The sequence below is a fragment of the Protomyctophum bolini genome (assembly GCF_963924005.1).
Source record: "Protomyctophum bolini genome assembly, chromosome: 21".
NCBI lineage: Eukaryota > Metazoa > Chordata > Actinopteri > Myctophiformes > Myctophidae > Protomyctophum > Protomyctophum bolini.
This window is the reverse complement of record NC_137882.1, coordinates 22,570,938-22,590,842: the sequence shown is the minus strand read 5'-3', so window position 1 is coordinate 22,590,842 and position 19,905 is coordinate 22,570,938. Positions and strand designations below refer to the sequence as shown.

Below are 19,905 nucleotides of genomic sequence, written 5' to 3'. Positions count from 1 at the left end.
AGTAGTGGAGTAGATAGCCACACTGCCACAGTGTGTTGTTGTTCTTGAGGAAGCAGCCAGGCAGTAAGTAACCTTCTGTATCAGAAGAACCGCAACTCCTGAGTCCTGCGTGTATTCACCTAAACTAAAAAGGAACTAAAGGGAAAGAAAGCAGCAGCAGAGAGAACGTTTGTCTTTTCATTAGCCTTCACACTCATGATTGATCACGGACGACAACTTAACTTTTGACATCACAGACGATCAGAATGGTCCTGAAACAATGTTGCCCACGGATTAAACCTGCTTTCAACCCAGAATTATGGCGTGATCATCATTATCATCATCATCATCATACACACAGAACGGCATCATCATCATCACAACAACACACACTGAAGACAATAAAGACATGTTTGACCGTGACTCCTTGGACATGGACACATGTCCTCCTCAACACTGCAAGAAGACACGCATCTGGACACAAGTTCAACTACACGTGTTTATGTGTGAAAGGTACGTTTTGGAGTGTCTTCAAGCGGTATTTCAATTTCTAACCATTCTTAGTTTAAATAACTAAAACAACAGTTAAACGAAATGCCTGCCTGCCCTAGGCTTGAAGAATTGTGCGACTCCAGGCGTCGCTGTTTTCTTTGGTGTCAATAGCCTACTAGGTTAAAATGACATCACCCCAAAAGTGCTAGTTATTCACACCTTTATTTTATTTTTTATTCACCATTTTCACCACGGTAGGGGGGGGGGGGTCTGGGGTTTTTCTGTTGGCTATATTTAAAAAAAAACCTATGAGAATCAAAAATTTTGGGCTAGGTCTGCTAGGAGGATTTTAAAAACCCAAGAAAGCCTATGGCTTGTTTCGAGTGGGGTCCTTATTATTCAATTCATAATTCATATGAACATGTAATTACATACAAATATACAGTACTATGCAAAAACATTATATATTCGGTTCATCCTCAGAGTTAGTGTTATATTCTGTTTATACATTTTCAGGATACTAGCATTGTTTATTCTGTTGAAAACCAAGAATGATTGTCTTCTGGAGATGTGAAACATGTGATGGATCATGGAAGTTAGGGTTAGGGAGAGTACTTTTAACATCCAAAACAGATTTGGTTGGGATTATTAGATCCTCGTCCTAAATAGTAATTACATTGAACAAACACTAGTTTACATTCTGTTTTGGTGCAGTAAACGTTCCCATTTAGATAAGCCTCCCCAAAAATGTATGTTACACACACAGTCATGTGTGTTATGTTTCATTAGGGTTTTTTTGGGGGGAGCGAAAAACTAACTTGGCTCAGAGAGAGCTACTATAATCTGCTGTACACAGAAGGACTAAACCTACTTCCTTCTGTGTACATATATTATAATAATAATACTAATAATATAATAGAGCTACGATAATCTGCTGTACACAGAAGGACTAAACCACTTCCTTCTGTGTACATATATAATAATAATAATAATAATAGAGTATACTATAATATGCTGTACACAGAAGGACTAAACCTACTTAGGTGAAAGTTCACTCTGAGTCATTTTCAAATATATAATTCAGAATATGCAAATATCTATGCAACAAAAATACTTGACAATTATTCATAATTCATCAATGTTGTGTCTTTCTGTTTATCTAACTCCATATGACATGTTGAGCCACCGTGTTGTCATTAGGGATACAGACCGTCATCAGTACCAACTACAGCCCAGATCTCTACACTGTTGACATAATAATATACTACAGACAACAGTGCTTTACATTTTCTGCTGTGGAAACTTTACACTGCATAATGCATATATACTGTATACAAGTGGGCTTTTATATAAGTGCTTTACACCAGAGGTTTTCAACCTTTTCAGGCCGTGACCCCCAATATAATCATATTTGACGTTTTTGAACTGGGGACCCCCAACCCCGATAAGCAGGAGTTGAGGCATTACATTTCCCTCTCCACAGATAAATATATGGTAAAAGTAGCAGATCTACAAGCTCACAACGTGAGCTTGTAGATGGGCTAGTTTCTAAAATGTTGCCTCTTTCTTATATATATTGAGAATTTGGCCAATGTTCGACCATTTTTTATTGTGTAATTTGATTACTTTTATTGTAGTAAATTGGTCTTTTTTCTTTTTGAGGTATTAAAAAGGTCTTAAAAATCTTTTAATTTGACACTATTAATTATAATACAAAAATTTAAAATAAATCATGTGGGGACCCACAGGTTTACAATGTGCATTAAAACTTGCATACCGACGGTGGAGAAAACCATGCAAGGTTCACCAATCTGCTCATCGGGAGCAGTTGGGGGTTCATTACTGTCTTGCTCAAGGACACGTCAACCTATAAACCAGGGCGATCTGGGGATCAAACCTGGAACCTTTACGATTCCCACGTAACTATTCTACAACCTGACAGAGCTCTACAGTATGTACAGTTCTGCTGTTGTGCTTTCTTTATGCAAGCAAAGGCCGAAAGGACATTTCTTGTTGCTCCATAATTACTTGCGCAAGCAGAGCGCACAAATACTGTGGTCGTGCTTGTACGAATGTGCGTATGCTCGGAGGTATATATACTGATGTTGATGGGGACGTAATGAAGATATGTTTCAATGTCTGGTTAACTTATAACTGGCCATCGTGATACTCGCAGCTGAAGATGAAGTCCTGACTGACGGAAAACATGTCTTCAGCCGAAAAGCGCAAAGTCCTTCTCAAGCTACACAAACAGTTTGGCCACGCATCTGCAGACAGGCTGCAGAGGCTAATCCAGAGCTCGGGAAACAAAGACAAGGACTGCCTCACTATTTTGCAACAAATAGTACATGATTGTGACATATGTCAGAGATACAGCAAAAGGAAGCCGAAGCCAGCTGTTGGTCTGCCTCTAGCTTCTTCCATCTGTATTAATTGATAAACTGCCTGCACTGGAAGGCACTACAGTAAGTGCATGGGTAGGATGACACATATCAGCGTTGCATGCTTCTAGGAAAGCTTTCACTGAAGCTGAATGTTTAGAGAGGATAAGGAGAGCACTACGTAAGCAGCTCAGACCCACAGATGAAGAATATGAGACGGGAGACAAAGTCTATTACAAACGCGCTGACCGTACAGAGTGGAAGGGACCAGGGGTGGTCATTGGTCAGGATGGGGCTGTTGTATTTGTACGACATGGTGGTATCCTTGTTGGAGTACATCATTTAAGGCTTAATAAGGAAAGGTACACACACGTGTTCAAGATGAGGTAATCGGATGGAGGGAACAGCATTTACATGTCGAGCCGGTGTACGGTGAATAAAGGGATCTACAACTGAATAAACATCGTGTTTATTAAGACCTAATCAACATTTTCAACTTATATAAATGTATACATACTGTTACCTGTTACCCAACCAATATTGAAACATATCGTAATTACGTCACCATTGAGGCATTGACAGCCATTTATAACCCAACATGCTTGGTAGGTATTGATGGTGACGTAATAAAGATAGGTTTATAATATTGAAACATATCGTAATTACTTTCGTAATTAATTTAAATGTTTTACAGAGAGGCTGAGATTTGAAAGTTCGTAGCGGACTAGCGGTCGACAGTACTTGCGCGCTCTGCTTGCGCACTAGTAGTACTTGTGTCCAACGCACAAGTAGGCACTCGACCGGGTGCAGTTCTAGTTATAACTGGTAATTAGTTTTCATTTTGGTTGTGTTTTGCTTGATTCCAGAGCTGAGCACATCTGTCAAAGCCATGCAGTACGATATGAGGGCAGACATGCCGCAGTCTGCAGGCCGGAAGCTCTTCTTTGACACACATGCAGTGGTTCTACTCCTGGAGGAAAACGGTTTGGATCATTTATTAACTTATTTTATTGACCTTTATTTATTCCGGTTAGGCCGTTCTTTTTCAAGGACGCCCCGAGTACAACATGATCACAACATAATTATACACTACAGAAAACAGTGCAATTTTAAATGAAGTGCAATATAATCTAGGCAAATAAGGGTATACGCAAAGCAGGTGCAGGGTCCTTTATGTAATACATCCTCAAGTACCCTAAATGTCTCTATAGAGACCAATCGATCCAGTTTCAGAGAGTCCTGGAGTTTGTCCACTGTATATCACACTGCTTTTCTTTGTGACTACCGCACTCTGACTCATGGCGTTACCTGTTCAAATCATGCAATAGAAATAACGGTGAGGTGATGGGTCTCACACACACACCAAGAACTGCTTTAGTTTTTATTCTCTGCATATTGAATTAAAGACAAAACGTTTCGACTAACCAGCCTTCATTAGTGTGTCACGCTGATATTATTTCTATCCCACGTTGTGTTAACCTTTTCTTTCCCTCTGTGAACAGGCTTCAGCCCCCAACAGGCCGAGATCATTGTCCAGGTTCTGGTGAACACCACCCACTCCAACATGGATGCCATTTATAGTGACATGGTGACTAAAGTGCAACAGGTGAGACCTGCTCCATTTATATAGTGACATGGTGACTAAAGTGCAACAGGTGAGACCTGCTCCATTTATAGTGACATGGTGACTAAAGTGCAACAGGTGAGACCTGCTCCATTTCATAGGAGAAACACATAGGACCCGAGTTGAAATAAGACCGCGGGGACCATTGTTTTTTGGTGCTGTCCTTTCAGACCAAGTGTTTGACTGTACTATGTGCCGTTTACATTTACCAGTATGTCTAATACAGTATTGAATCAATTCAATGAACTCCCAATCTACATTCAATGAAAGATTGCTTACATTGAATTAAGTCTCCTGTTCTGCATGTGTCCCTAGTGGTACAGGAAATCTATGGAAAATACGGGATCAACCTCAAACTAATTGCAAAAGAAACAAACTTTTGTATCTACAATATATCCTGAATAACAGAAAAAAAGTTGCCTGGAATTGTCTGAAAGGAAAGTGTTGAAAATGGCCTGTACATTATGGCCACCATAGACATCCTGTATAAGGCAAATATTTTCTAGATTTCCTTTTGCTTTAAGTAACATGTGACATGTCAAACTAGGGTGTTTTCATGATGCTGAATCCAGTCGAAGCATTAGTTTTGCACAAAAAAACTCCTTGGGCTAATGACGGCCATAACCATCATCACAAATGGCCAAACTCTCCATCATTTAGCTGGGGACCACCTGGAACCCCCTCAAGGACCACTGGTGGTCCCCAGACCACTGGTTGAAAACCACTGGTTTAGATGATTAAAAAACAGCATAACAAACAAAGTTCTTAAACAAAATGCCTAAATACCTCAACACCGTTAGGTTATGTGTATATAATGTTGCTATCGGGCAGAAACCTCTTATCTCCATATTCGTTCTACTCCTTGATTGGATTTGGATTTGAATCCTGAAAAGTAACAGTTTTGGATATATGAGGTTTCCACCCGACAGAGACGAAATACAAATTAGGGATGTGCCGATGAGACATTTTGGCCGATATAATTAATTGCTGTTATGGCTGATAACCGATATTACCGATATGATCTCATTCTGTATTAATTTTTTTTATTTTTTTCCATTCTGAAAAATACATGTAACAGGGTGTCTGCACTGCAGGCTTTTATATTTAATATTGTGAGCTTGTAGATCTGTTCGAGCTGTTACTTTGGGCTTGTTTATCTGTCTTATCTATAAGACAGACCGATTAATCGGACCGATTCATTAATCAGTCTGATTGATTAATCGAACCGATGCTAAATCTAAAAACAACTAGAATCGGCCGATACCAATGTGTTTGCAGATCAATCTCCCGTCACTAATACAAATATTATGGATTATGATTTGCCAGGAGATCATGCTGCAGCGAATCATGTCTCAGATAACATCCGTAAAGAAGGACATGATTATCCTGGAGAAGAGCGAGTTTTCGGCTTTGGTCACAGAGAATGAGGTGAGTGTTGATGTGAAGCCCAAAATGGGGACACCAGGTTGAAAGTCGTGTTGATTTTCACAGCAAACTTTTTAGTTTTAGTCATAGTCTTTTGAATACAATTCCGTTTAGTTTTGGTCATATTTTAGTCATCTGAAATGTTTTAGCGTTAGTCTAGCTTTAGTCGACTTCTGTAAATCTACAGTTGATTTTGCCTGATTTTACACTTGATGGCATGCTGAAAATTGCCGATCTACAAGCTCTGACGCGTTGTGAGCTTGTAGATCGGCTATTTTCAGAGCACAAACACAGAGCGCAACCAAACATAAAATGTTTATTTGTTGATGAAATTGTCATTTATCATTGTATATTTAGCTTTTTAGTCATCCATATCTTGGTTTTTGTCAGTGAAAATAAGTAGGTAAAAGGTTTTTGTCATATAGTTTTAGTAGACAAAATCAAGTTGTAACTTGGAAGTGCTTACATTAACATTACGGGTTTCACAGTGGACTATGTTCGGCTTCATATACTGAAGCACCTTGATGCGGGTACTACGGTACTAGTCATTGGTTAGACCAGTCATTAGTCCTACAACCTATCTCAAACCCTCACCCTAACCCTAACCTCCCACGGAGCAGCACACCTAAACCTAACCTTAACCCTCTCCCAACCCTTAACGCACCCCTCACCAACCTTAATCCGTTCGTGTTAACGCACCCCTCACCAACCTTATGTCTAACCCAATGACTAGTCTAAACTAAGTATGCACCCCCCTTGATGCTAGATATTTGATTTTGATACTATCCATGGTTAGGTTGTCAATTACAGCATATATGTGCCTTCCTCTCAGAAAGTCAAGATCCAAATGATGCAGCTGAGAGTTCAGTTATCTGTAAGTATTCACTCTGACCCACTATGAGAATCACAACTCTTTCTATTGGTCACTGAACGCAAACACAAACGTCTTATTCTTTTGTAAATGAATACCCTTCCTGATCATACTACAGTGTCACATGAAAATATAAAAAGTAGCCGATCTGCTGCAAGGCAAGCTTGACGCCACGTTTTGTATCTTGTCGCTACTTTTGCTATTTTTTTATTTTAATCCTGAAAGATAACATATGGTTTACACCCGATTTGTAATACATATTTTGCAATTGTGCTGAAAGTGTCCCTCTGCTCCCCATTGAAGGATGTGATGAATAAAATACGTTCAGACACACTGCTGGACATGAACATTGAGAAAAGTCGCGTGAACGAATTGGTGAGTTTCAAAACTGACTGGATAATTGACTGAATGAGTGAGTGATTGAAGTAAGTGTAGTTAAGCATTCATTATTATGGGGGGGGGGTTATTTAATTTGATTTATTATAAATGATTTAATGTCAGTAAGTTAACACATGATTTAATGATTATATGTGTTTGAGATGCAACAGCTGTTCTGTGAATTGTTATACAAAGCTACTACAGTAACAAATTAAATTGGCCTGTCCCATATTTGTGGCTGACTGCATTTCTTACTTTATTTTTCTCCCCCAGAGATCAGAACATGAAAAGAGGCTTCTTGAGACGCGGTCAGATATAATGGAAATGGTTCGTATAGACGGCTGAATATTTTCACCCACATTTTCATTTAATTTCATTGTCATTATCTTTATTTGGTGTGAATGCACACATCTTTGTACAAGGTCAACACTTTTCACTTTACCAGACCAAACCGAATCACTTTTGAAAAGTTTTAATAATTCTGAGGAGTAGCAGTAAAGCCAAATTATGAGCAAAAGGCAGCTCTGTTCAGAAATAAAACTCTTTTGTAGTTTGTCTTTTACAGCCCGTTTGCCAGTAAAGGCAACGTGTATTTTAAGAATAGGATGTTAGCTTATGTAGATAGTCCTGTATTTGCACACATGTCTGCAAATATTCAGTGACAAGAAAGAGCATCGGCAAGTTGTATTCTGTTTTGGTTCAAATGTTGATGCTATAAATGTTTTTGTAAAACGGACTCTTGTTTATTAGTACAGTTTTGTAGTGCATAAGCTGACATCTGTACGCTCAAATCAGTATCATGATTATTTTAAACCTTTGCCCTGATTATGAATTATGAACGATAAAAACATTAGAAATAGCAGATCTATTTTTGCAACAAAGTACTGTATAGGGCTTCAGTGTTTAATCAGTCTAATTTATTTGCGACGTGGGCCTTCAAAATAAGGGTCTTCACTGAAAAACACTGGCAGAATAACTAATTAATCAATACCTGGCAGTTAATGGATTAAGAAAATGTGTTAAAACCTTTGCATGTTGTTGACTTTGACCATGCCCTAATTATATAACAATAGTTTTTAAACGATTTGCATTGGTTTCTAAGTCTGTTGTCAGCATACATCTGACTATGATCTCTAAATATATGTAATTTTTTGCCCTTTGAAGACTTCAGAACAAGATCGTCATTTGACTCAGACAAACATGAAAATAGACACTGAAATAGCCGGTCTGAAAACCATGTTGGAATCTCACAAACTGGACACCATCAAATACCTCGCAGGTACAGTAAGAAACGTTGCGGTATACACATTCGTCATTATCGTCTGGAATCGAGCTATGACATCTTTGAAATATTACCTCGGCAGTGTTGGGCATGTCAGTGCTGGCGTAACAACATGGTGAATAGGTGCAAATAGCATACATGTATCGCAGGACGGAGGAGCACGTTTCAGCATGCAGATCGGCTACTTTCGGCGTTTTGATTTGTCCTAATGCTGGTGCTAAAAACACTTCAGCTCACTGCCAGACAGAGCGTGGAGGAGGGTCTGCTTTAGCTCTGAGCAGATCCACATTATGGGCACGCATGCAACTCGAGGACGCATGCTGATTTTTGGCAGAAAAGTATTGATCGCTCATTTTGGCCCCCACATTGTCTGGGCCCCACGTTCGGCGGTTGCACCGGCGATATTTAGCGTTACTTTTTATTTAAAACCCAGTAACGAGTGTAAGGTATTACAGTACTCTTACCAAAAACAGTAATTTTATACCATGATATTACTATGTAAAAAAAAGGATTTCTTTGAATATATATTCTTTCAGAGCGAACGTTTTAAACTAAAATCTTTGTTTCTGGGAGGGTCCCTAGGGATCCTTGACATGAACCACTGACATAGAAACATAGGTTTTTCAAGAAAACGGTCATAATTTAGAAGACATTTGTAGAATCGTCCTCGGGTCTAAATGGGTTAACTTTTAGTGGTTAATATGATTGACTGCATATGTTTCCACCATAGACTGTAAAAAATATGGACAAAGCGTTCTCCGGGTCTAACATGAACGTAAAATGAAGCCTGTCAGTCCTTGTATTGTAAGTCGCCATCTTTCTAGATCCGTTTTGGCCCAGCTGGCCATTGGCTGGCCCAGACAACGAGGCGGGACTTCCCCCCTTCTTCTCCATTGGTTTTTATTGGGTGGGAGGGGAATCCCGATCATAGACTGTAACGGTAGCCACGCCCCTCAGAACATACGCGACTTTATGGTAATTTTTTTAATAAATGGGACCATAATTTTCCAAAAAGAATATATATATATTTTTAAATGAGACTTTAAACTAATGACTGGAAGCAGAAAGTATTCATGACCATGTTTATTAAGGTAATACAGTCTAGGTGAAGTTGGGCCCAAATACATGGATTTCTATGGGGCTATGGGTTTTTTTGGGCCCAATGACAGCGCCACAACTTTCAGGAAATCCCGATTTCCTCAGTGGCTTCACAAAATATCTGTCTGACTGCCCCCCTGGTTTCCACCCAATGCATTATGTTAAATATAAAAGAAAGTTAAATGAACGTTTATGTCTATTTCTCCAGGGTCAGTATTCACTTGTCTCACCGTGGTGCTAAGTTTCTATCGCATTTGGATGTGATGAGAAAACTGTGATGGCGGACGGATGGATCACATTGGTCATGTCACGGTGGGCTCCCATCAGACCCCCACCACACCTCCTCCGTCACACGTGTCTGTTGCATGTTCACTTTTGTCACATGGTGAAATGAATGGGCTCTATTGCACACACCACGCCATTTTGGAAAGAACTTTTTCCCCTTCCCTACTTCCTTCACAGGTGTTACCGATGGTACTATTGAAGGCTCTGACCGTTCCATTCTGGTCAAACAGAGTGCAGGTGCTGCTGGCCTTGAGTGGGTTCCAAATGGGCCTGTATGGATTTGTAACTCTTGAGAGTGTACAAATGGAACCAAATGGACCCTTTACGGGTCCAAATGGACCTGTTACGGGTCCATTTGTACACTCTCAGTCAGAGTTATGGGCGGTCCTTGTTACCACTGTAACACCTGTGAAGGAAGAAGGGAAGCGGCCCGGAAGTAGGAAGAGTTATTTTGTGTGCATAGAGCCCATTGGTTGAAGTATGAAGAGTTATTCTGTGTGCATAGAGCCCATTGGTTGAAGTATGAAGAGTTATTCTGTGTGCATAGAGCCCATTGGTTGAAGTATATTGACGTTATGTTGGAGTGTAACCGGTGGAACAAGAAGTGTAGTTGTAGGCTCTGTTGCCGATGGTCTGTACGTCCACTGTATCATTCAGCAATGTTCTTTACATTCAAAAGAGGACCGATCATGTCATTTTCAAATGATCGGACATCGGATTGGGAGCGAAAGAAAACCTCATCGGGACATCCCTAGCATCAATGTTATATCCGTATCATGATATTAGACTACTGTCTGTGATTTTGGATATTGTGGGAAAATTCGGTATCGGCAGATAGTCAAAATCAAATGATCGGAATCGAATCGAATCGAGAGCAAAAAAAATAATTGGGACATCCCTGTTATCTTTATATTGGACTCATTGCGGAAGCCAGACTAGGGCTCCCCTGCGAGTACAAAGCCACTGATGGTCACATTATTATTGTGTCATCAATATCTTATATAGAATTGGAACCCAGGTTCCCTGTTGCTAAATGTGCTGCTGTTGAGCTACAATACCTCTACCAACCAGTAGTGGTCCTACCCCAACCACAGGGTCTGAATGTCTCAATAGAATAGTGGGGAGATATCGTATCATATGGTAAATGGTGCATTTATATAGCGCCTTTATCCAAGGCGCTTTACATAGATTGTGCATTACATTCACCCATTCACACGCACATTCATACACCGATGGCGGCGGAAACCATGCAACTTACCAACCAGCACATCAGGAGCAATTAGGGGTTCAGAGTCTTGCTCAAGGACACTTTGACACTAATTCTGGGGGAGCCCGGGTTCGAACTGGCAACCTTACGGTTACCATCCAGCCACTCTACCCCTGAAGCTCCGCCGCCCCCGGGGAGTTATCGTACACACTATACCATATTGGTCAAAATAATATATTCACACAGACACACAAAAAGGTTTCGCCGGTGGGAAAAGAAGTTGGAACTAAATTTTCTTTTAAGTTATTGTGGCGTATTTTTATTGTGCGGGAAGTAATCGACCAGGAATGTTTAAACTTGGAGAGGAAGCAATTAGAAGGACTAGAAGAAGCACAGAAGGGGAATGAAGAATTGAGAGAACATTCTGGGAGTAATTTAGAAAGGGTAAAATGACACCATGCAAATGGCCATTATTTACCAGCCATAATTACCTCAATGCACCTTTGAAGTGCCATGGTGGTGATATGCAGCCCATACTGATAAACAAGGGTATCTACGTTCACCGTTGATGTGTTTGACTTTGAATTGAAAAACCTGTCTGTCCTCCTCGCCTGAGGCACATTCCCTGGCCTCCCAGCCGCTGTCTATCAGAAACATTTACACACCCATAACTACGCCTATACGGCAGCCAAAGTGGGGCAAACTGTGTTGCTGTATTAGTTCTCTTGCACTGGGAAATGTCATTGTAGGAGGCATTGGAGGGGGTGAGCACGTTTGAAAGTGGACAAACTAAAACTGATATTTATTTTAAACATTTTTTGCAGGTTTTGTTAGATAATATTACTCGTTATTGCCTATTTGTCAGAATGCTAAATGTGCCCCTTTAACAGCTTAAATTGCACTTCACGGTGAAAATAGCCGATCTACGGCTCATTGAGAGCTTAGCTGCTATTTTCTTCGGATCTTGTGTGTGGCTTGAGAAATGTATTGCAATAAATAAACAGATTTGGTGCTTTCATGTTGATTTTATTGCAGATTTTGTTTTTTAATGGTGGCTCATTCATTCTGGGAAATGTTGAAGAATTATAGTATTTTTTTACGACTTAAGAAAAGACTACATGAAAACAATGTTTTTGTAATTTTATAATGGAAATCTACAAAGTAACTAAAGTTTTCAAATAAATGTAGTGAAGTAAAAGTGCAATAGCCTATCTAATGTATTTGGATCCAAGATGTAGTGGAGTAGAAGTAAAAGTACTGGAAATCGGAAATCTCAAGTAAAGTACACATACCTCAAAATTGTACTTAAGTACAGTACTTAACCTAAGTGTACTTAGTTACTTTCCACCACTGTCCTAAAGACAAATTAACTGGTCTGTGAATGTCCTTCCTGAGGAGCCTAGAAGCATGACTAAAGGAGTGTTTTTAATATCACTGCTGCCACCGTGTGGCCAAAGCACAAATTGGTATATGATTCCCATTCAGAATCCCTGTGGCTTTGATTTATTTCCACACTACACTTATGTACAGTACACTTATGCTTATTAACATTCACCACAATTGACCTGAGGCATTAAAGGCCTACGTACATCAGTATTTCAGAAACGTTTGAATGGAATCCTCAAACCAGTCTTTTCACAGGTTCAGACCAGGCATTAGAAATTCTCCAAAGTCAGAGAGACCTTGGAGATTGTATTGTTCTCCCGACTCTACTATAACCATTTGACAATGTTTAATTGGCCACTCTGACTTCACTTCTAATCTACCTCACCACAAGTTGTGAGCTTGTAGATCGGCTTTTAAAAAACATTATAAAAAAAGAGTAAAAAGAAAAATGGAAGAAGAAAAAAATTAATTTCACTGATGTGTACAACCTTTATTCAAATTGTTTCATTTGTATTGGAGTGTGAAGCTTGAACAATAGGTTGAATTAACCCAGGCCAAATGCCATGTGTATAGAAAAGTGGAATGACTGAAGTAATTCAAAATATTATGAACCTACCTACCAGCTTGTATACAGTATAGGGTACTTTGAGAAACCATGCACTAGACTGAGCCACACACAGCTAGGGGCAAAGATAGACCTTCCTCCACCACTTGTTACCCTGTTGCCACACACAATGTTAACTTCATTATAACTTCATCAGACCAATACACAAATCCATCTCTGCCAGAGCGTGAAACATGAGATGGCAGGTCTGTCATGTTCCCTGCAGGATAAACAGCTGGAGGAGATGGACATTATGAGCAGCAAAACCAAAAGATGTGGGCAGCAGTCATCATACACACATACAGCCTCATTCAAAGCGATGCTGCACACCTGTATACACGCATGCATACACACACATTCACACACACACACACACACACACACACACACACACACACATGCGCGTGCACACACACAACCACGTGAGCGAGCGAGCAATCACCCTCCCATGTGCCAATGTTGGCCCCTGGGCCTATTGTGGAATCTGGAATTCCATAATTCTACATATTTCATAAGTAATGTCACCCATGTGCCAATGTTGGCACCTGTGCCTATGGTTGCCCGTTACCTACCCCTGTTCTAAATGTATTAGGCTACTACATTTGCTATCATTCTGTGTTTTTCCCCCTCTCTCTCTCTCTCTCTCGTGCTCATTTCCTGTTCCAGTGCCGTTTGTGTGAGGAGTGATACTTGCCAGAGGGCTCTGAAACAGATGAAGTCAGCTAGGGGAAGAGTGTCAGTTGTGGAAGCTGTGGTACTCAATGGGGCTAGCCATTAGAGCGGCCGGATGGGAACTGCGAGGTTCCCAGTTCGATCCCCCAGACTTAGTGTCAAAGTGTCCTTGAGCAAGACTCTGAACCCTTAATTGCTCCCGATGTACAGGTGAGGTTGGTGCCTTTGCGTGGTTTCCTCCGCCATCGATGTGTATGAATGTGTGTGTGAATGTAATGCACGATCTATGTAAAGCGCTTTGGATAAACGCGCTATATATTTACCATTTAAATGCACCATTTACTCAATGAAGTTAAGACAAAAGCTCTTAACATTTTTTGATCACCCTCATGGTCTCTGTGAGTATGAGCTTGTATAGTGTGTAACTGTGTATATAATTATGATAATCCTTTGGTCAGTTTAAATTTGTCATTTGAAATCCAGTTACAAGTCACTCTATTGTATGATCTCAACTCATCAGCACGGGGTGACAGTCTGCTTCGTTTCTGTGACTGATAGCTAGATGTTGTTTGTGTTGCAGAGGTTTCACGTTGTGGAAACCAGATGAATCTGCCAGAGCTAAAAAAACAAAACAAGCACAAATATTGTTGCCATGCCAGGTTATAGGATGAGCACGCGATGCCCTGCATGTCAGATGATAACTATTTGCATATGAAACCACTGGAGAACATATTAAAATGTGGTACACTGCATCTGTGGACAGCAGAGCACACAGAGAAGAAGACCCTGCCCACAGGTCAAGGCTGACTGCAAAAATGTAACAGTTATGATTAGTTATGTGGATGTAGACATGTTTTGTAGACATTAGTTAATATGTTGTAGTGGTGTTTTGTATCATGGTGTATATAGGTATTTTGATTAGTATTACATTGTAGAGGTGTTTTGATTAGGTATATGTTGTAGCTGTGTTTTGATTAGCATAATAATAATGTAATAATGTGTTTTGTCACTATGTATATTTGCATTTACATGAAATGTGACCTTTGCATTTAGAAACTTTAACCATTCTGAGCAGGGCAGCACTGCCACTCAGGGACACTTTGACACAGAACTGGGGTGTGAACCGTTTCCCAAAGAGACTATATCTAGGTAAGGCCATTTCTATATTGTGGCGGTGTTTTGATCAGCATTATGTTGTGGAGGTTTTTAATATTGAAAGTGTCTCTTATCACTATGTTACTCTCTTTTGGGTCCTAAATGCTATCCTGACTCGAACTGTGACAGATGAGCAGTTTCTGCCTGAAAGCAACAATTGATATAACTATAGCACACAATACACCAGCAGCGACTAGTTGCAAGGTGTTTCAACTGGTGTGGTTTGGGCTATCAAAATGGGTTGGAAGTCATTGTCTGCACAAGTCAGGTTGATCTGGTGATCTTACTGGGACTTAATTGCTATGAGCTTTTATATTCATATAAAACACTTTTTTTTCTCCTTCAAATGTTATTGTTATTTAGAGCAGCACACCCACAAAAAGTTAGTACAACAGGTAAAGCAGCACGTCATGTATTTGAATCTGTTCATGAGCTAAGCTTCTTTTGCCTGCTTTAATGGTTCACTATATTTATGATGGGATGCTCTCTGACCACCCAAATTTCAGCCCCACACCTTTGTGAGTAATTTTGCCAGCTGACACGAACAAAAACAAACGCACTAAATAACTAAATGGAGATGTGTGTAATGCAAAACTAGCTGTCAACTTTATGTAAAGCATAAAGAAATGAAAAGCTAATTATGCACAATGCATAATAAACATAAGCCATGAGAACATATAGGCCTACAACCACTTGTCACTCATGCGACCACATATCTTAATAGTTTAAACCAGTGTGCTTTTTGAATAGGTAAGTGATAGTGCTATGCATTCAAATACCAAAGTAGGTACGGTACTTGAAAATGTGTGCAGCGTTTACATGTTTTTAGCTTGCATCCTACGAACACTTTTTCGGCTTCAGCAGGGCTGTGGATACTGCGATGCAAAACTTGTTTGTGATTTATGATTAATGTCCCGTCAACTGAACTTTATTTAAATTAACGAAGATTGACAACCTGGGAGAGTTGTAACATCTGAAGGCACCAGCATTATTAGGCCCTATTCCATTTTTATTGTATTTTTATTTGTTCTCGACTTGATTACGGCAATGCACTTTTTTCTGGACTGCCAAAGAAAACAACTGACAGATTTAACATGACAAAACACAGTGATGATTTAGGCCATGTTATCTGCTATGGTGTTGCTCCACTGACAGTGAAAACTTAACAATGGTTTCAACACAGCCATGGGTATCTTGGTGCTGTAGCGAATCTCGTGGACCAGACCCATTACAAGATGCTGTAGTCTGTCGTCAACCCTAAGCCATTCCAGCCTGTCAAAGTGGGCAGGGGTGAGGTGGGTTCTGGGAGTGAGGCCAAACTAGTCTGACCAGTTTGTTCTGTTCACCTCCACCATCTGTTCTCTCCCCTCCAGGTAGGAATGCAACCAGCTCACTGGTGATGTGCTATCAAAACCAATTGCTTTTAGCTTGTTAACCAGTATGGAGTGGTTAGTCCCAACATGTGTAGTTTAATAGGCTACAGAGTGACTAGGCCTACTAGTAGAACATGTCCCTATTTAAAGTTATACTCACTATACACCACAGTATTAATAACTATATGAATAACTAATTATCATCTCATCATGCTGTTTCTTGTCTTATTCTGCTGCCATTTTTTTATTCTTCTTTTTGTAAAGCACTTTGTAACGTTTCACAAAGGGCTGTAGTCTATAAATACAGCCCTTTGTTGTATTATATTGTTGTAGTGGTTAGTAAAAATATATAATCCACATATTGTCATTGTGAACACTTATGATAATGATGTGTTTTGGCTGCACCATTTGGTTGTGTTGTTTCTGTTCCAGTGTATCTCTAACCTTCACAAGTAAAGTGGCTACCGGCTATAGTCTCTTATTATTATTGTCTTCATCATTGACATTTTTTTGTTTAATGACGCATATTAGTATACGTTCGCTGCTACAAACTACAGAAAAATGCTTGCATCTCTCTCTCTCTTTCCCTCCCTCTCTCCTCTGCACTCTCTCTGGTTTGCATTACCTCATCATTGAAACTAGTATCATTATGTGAGCCGGTGGAATTTTACATGTGTTTATTGTATTTGCTGTGTTTATGATTTTGTGAGATTATTGTCGAGTGATTTTACTTTATTATTTTGCTTATTTATTTCTGTTTGAACTGCATGATTTGTTATAACTTTATTTTTCCACTGACTGGCTACCATAACTCACTAAGGACCTGCAGCTGAGTGACTGACTTGCACCTGGGAATGGGCGTGGCCAGCAATCAGGAGCCCTATATATTGAGGCTGGCAAATGGAACAGGGGGAGAGAAACAGAAGCAGGAAAGAGGGCTACAGAACCAGAAGGAAGGTTGAAGGAGGGTGTGGAGAGGGCAGTGACCCTCATGGCTGGGGGCCAAAATGCAGCCGGGGGCCAGTGGTAGCCATGATGTCGACACGAGAAGGGCTGTAAATGCCACGACCACGACCCCCGTGGGGGGCCAGTGGTAGCCATGTCCCTCGACTCTATAAGCGCCACGACCACGACCTCCAGAGCCCCTTGCCGTGGGTGGGGGGGGGGGGGCTGGGGCTGCCCAGAGGTGAAGGGAGAAGACAAGACGACTCCTCAGAGTTCAAGTTCAGCTGGGTGAACTTGGCCATGGACAGAGGAGCGCGTAAAGGCCGCAACACTACACGCCATCATCAGAAGGGCCCAGGGTAAAACCTGGGCTGTCTGTAAGTACCTGCTCTGTAGTGTTGTAGTGTTGCCAACCTATCTGTGGAACCATCACTAGAGTAAATGATTGTGGAACAGGACATTTTAAGAGTTATTGTTTTTAGTGTAATAAAAGTATTTGTTCATTCAAATCAGCCTGTTTTTAAGTTTGCCTTTTATATTTGAAGTTGTCCACGAACCTGTGTTGCCTTGTTTTATATTCATATTATTTATAGAGGACCAGACCTCTGAAAAGGTGGCGTGGTCGGCTCATTTAATTTTTAAGCTAAGCACCTCTGCACTTTTTTACTATCACTGTATTTTATTGGTAAATGTATAAGTATATAGTTTTTAGTGCTTTGGTGTTTTTAGCTCGGACCACAATTACAATACGTCTTACTGCTCACAGGGTTGGCTGGATAAGCCGCTGTTCTGTTTAATTCCCTGCATGACTTAAGTCTGGATTTAAGGTTAGAGTTAGGGTTAGAGTTAAGTAGGGTTAAGTAATAGTTAGTAGGAGTCATACAACGCGACCAACGCCACTTCGGACAATGGCTGACAACAAACGTCAAACATATAGGAAATGTCCATACTGGGCTGACTGGCTCAATTGCATGGTCTGATGACGGAGATTGTATCGTCTGATAACATCCGAAACCGCTAACCCAGCACACACACACACATCACATCAGTGAAGCGTGGGACATTGCTTAAAAGTGTCTACAGTCCTGTCATGAGAGCCAATCTGCACCACAATAAATATCCATAATGCATTAATACAACCCAAACCGGACCAGACCCACAACAAGCCACCAACTTTATACATTATAGTAGTGCAATTGTCTGTGCTGACAGCCAGGGAGATTTAGGCTAAATAAACAGATGATTACATCATGTAACATAACATGTAACAGAGAAGAAGTTAAAGGCATTTACTAGACATAGTTGTGGCACTGCAGCAGCCAACACAAAATCAATCAATCAATCAATCTACTGTATATGTGCAATCAGAAATATCGGCATAGAATAATAGCAGAAACCACATTGTCTCTCACAAAATATTAGCACAAAAATCCTTTTAAGATTTCATAATAGAATATAGGCCTATTGTATATTTAGTATAGGTCAAGAGGTACAATTGCCCTCAACTGTATTTCCGAGTATAAATAAAGGTGATGATGAGGTACAACTTTCCATTTCTAATTATTTTGCATTATTCACTGTTTCAATTAATCTGATTTGTTCTCCAATAAAAGTCTCCAATACTTGTTTGAGTGAATGTTTGCTTACTGGCCTTGACTGATATTTGATAGATTCCACATTTGCGTTGATGATGGATGAACACTGATCGACTCGACTGACATGTCAGAATATGAGAACTATTTGCATTTCAGCCACTTCAACAGGTGGTACATGTGTTGCATGTGTGGACAGCAGAGCTCACAGAGAAAAGGACACAACAGGTCAAGGTCTGATTGCAAGTATTATACCTACTGTACCATTACATGTGTTTTTATCAGCATTATGTTATAGAGGTGTGTTGATTAGTAGTATGTTATAGAGGTGTTTTGCTATTCAAAGTGTCTCTTATTATGTTCATCTCTCTTTGTCTCTGTATCTGTCTATTACTGTCCTTTGTTCGTTTGTCTTAAAGACTTTAGTGAATCGTAAAAGACGGAGCACACTCCATTCCAAGCTGCCAGGAAGATGAACACATCAAACGAGTCCTCCATCTACAGCGACGTGGACATTGTACTCATCACCAGCACAACAATCAACCTGGTCCTGGGAGTCCCCATCAACAGCTGGGTTCTGTGGCTGGTATTAACCGGACCAGCTGGAACAATGGCCTCAGAGTTCTTCACACTCAACCTGAGCGTATGTGAGATCATCTTCAGCTTGTTAAATCTTCCAGCTGTTATCAAGAAAATGGTCCTGTTTCAATTATGTGTTAATAATTTCCTGTTCACCGGCCGTCCGCTCTTCCAGTGCTGTATCTGCATAGAGAGGTTCATGGCAGTGGTTCTCCCAGTGCTCTTCCTCAAGTACAAACCCCTCAGGTACAGGGTGGCTTGCTCTGTGGTGGCCTGGCTGGTCATTATTGGGACCATGCTGTTATATGTGCTATTATACATTTTTTTTTCCAATATATTTATTTATTTTTCTTTGGGCCAATGTCTATTTTTCATGTCAGTGATGCTGTTGTGCAGCCTGGCCGTTCTCAGGGCTCTGAAACAGCCCATGCCAGGGGAGACGGGGAGGGAGAGGGACAACAGCATGAAGAGGAGAGCCTTCATTATCATCTGCATAAGCATGGGGTCATTTGTGGGAAGTTACTTAATCTGGTGCATTGTAGCCATTCTTTACATTCAAGGACTAGATCACTCAGAT

General features: G+C 40.4%; 1 protein-coding gene across 1 annotated transcript; it reads left to right on the top strand.

Moving 5' to 3' along the window:
* The first annotated feature begins 3 nt into the window (after positions 1-3).
* mcur1 (mitochondrial calcium uniporter regulator 1) lies at positions 4-10,185 on the top strand. Its single transcript, XM_080793702.1, has 9 exons — positions 4-492; positions 3,719-3,835; positions 4,355-4,458; positions 5,803-5,904; positions 6,734-6,775; positions 7,076-7,147; positions 7,424-7,477; positions 8,315-8,429; positions 9,739-10,185. Exons 1-9 carry the CDS (start codon positions 246-248, stop codon positions 9,792-9,794), a joined length of 909 nt encoding a protein of 302 aa, XP_080649828.1. The 5' UTR covers positions 4-245; the 3' UTR covers positions 9,795-10,185.
* Positions 10,186-19,905: the final 9,720 nt, after the last annotated feature.

Coding starts and splice junctions, on each gene's coding strand:
- mcur1 (XM_080793702.1), top strand. CDS start 246: ATGGTCCTGAAACAATGTTGCCCACGGATTAAACCTGCTTTCAACCCA. Junction 6,776..7,075: donor AGCTGAGAGTTCAGTTATCT/GTAAGTATTCAC, acceptor TCCCCATTGAAG/GATGTGATGAATAAAATACG. Junction 8,430..9,738: donor CACCATCAAATACCTCGCAG/GTACAGTAAGAA, acceptor CTATTTCTCCAG/GGTCAGTATTCACTTGTCTC.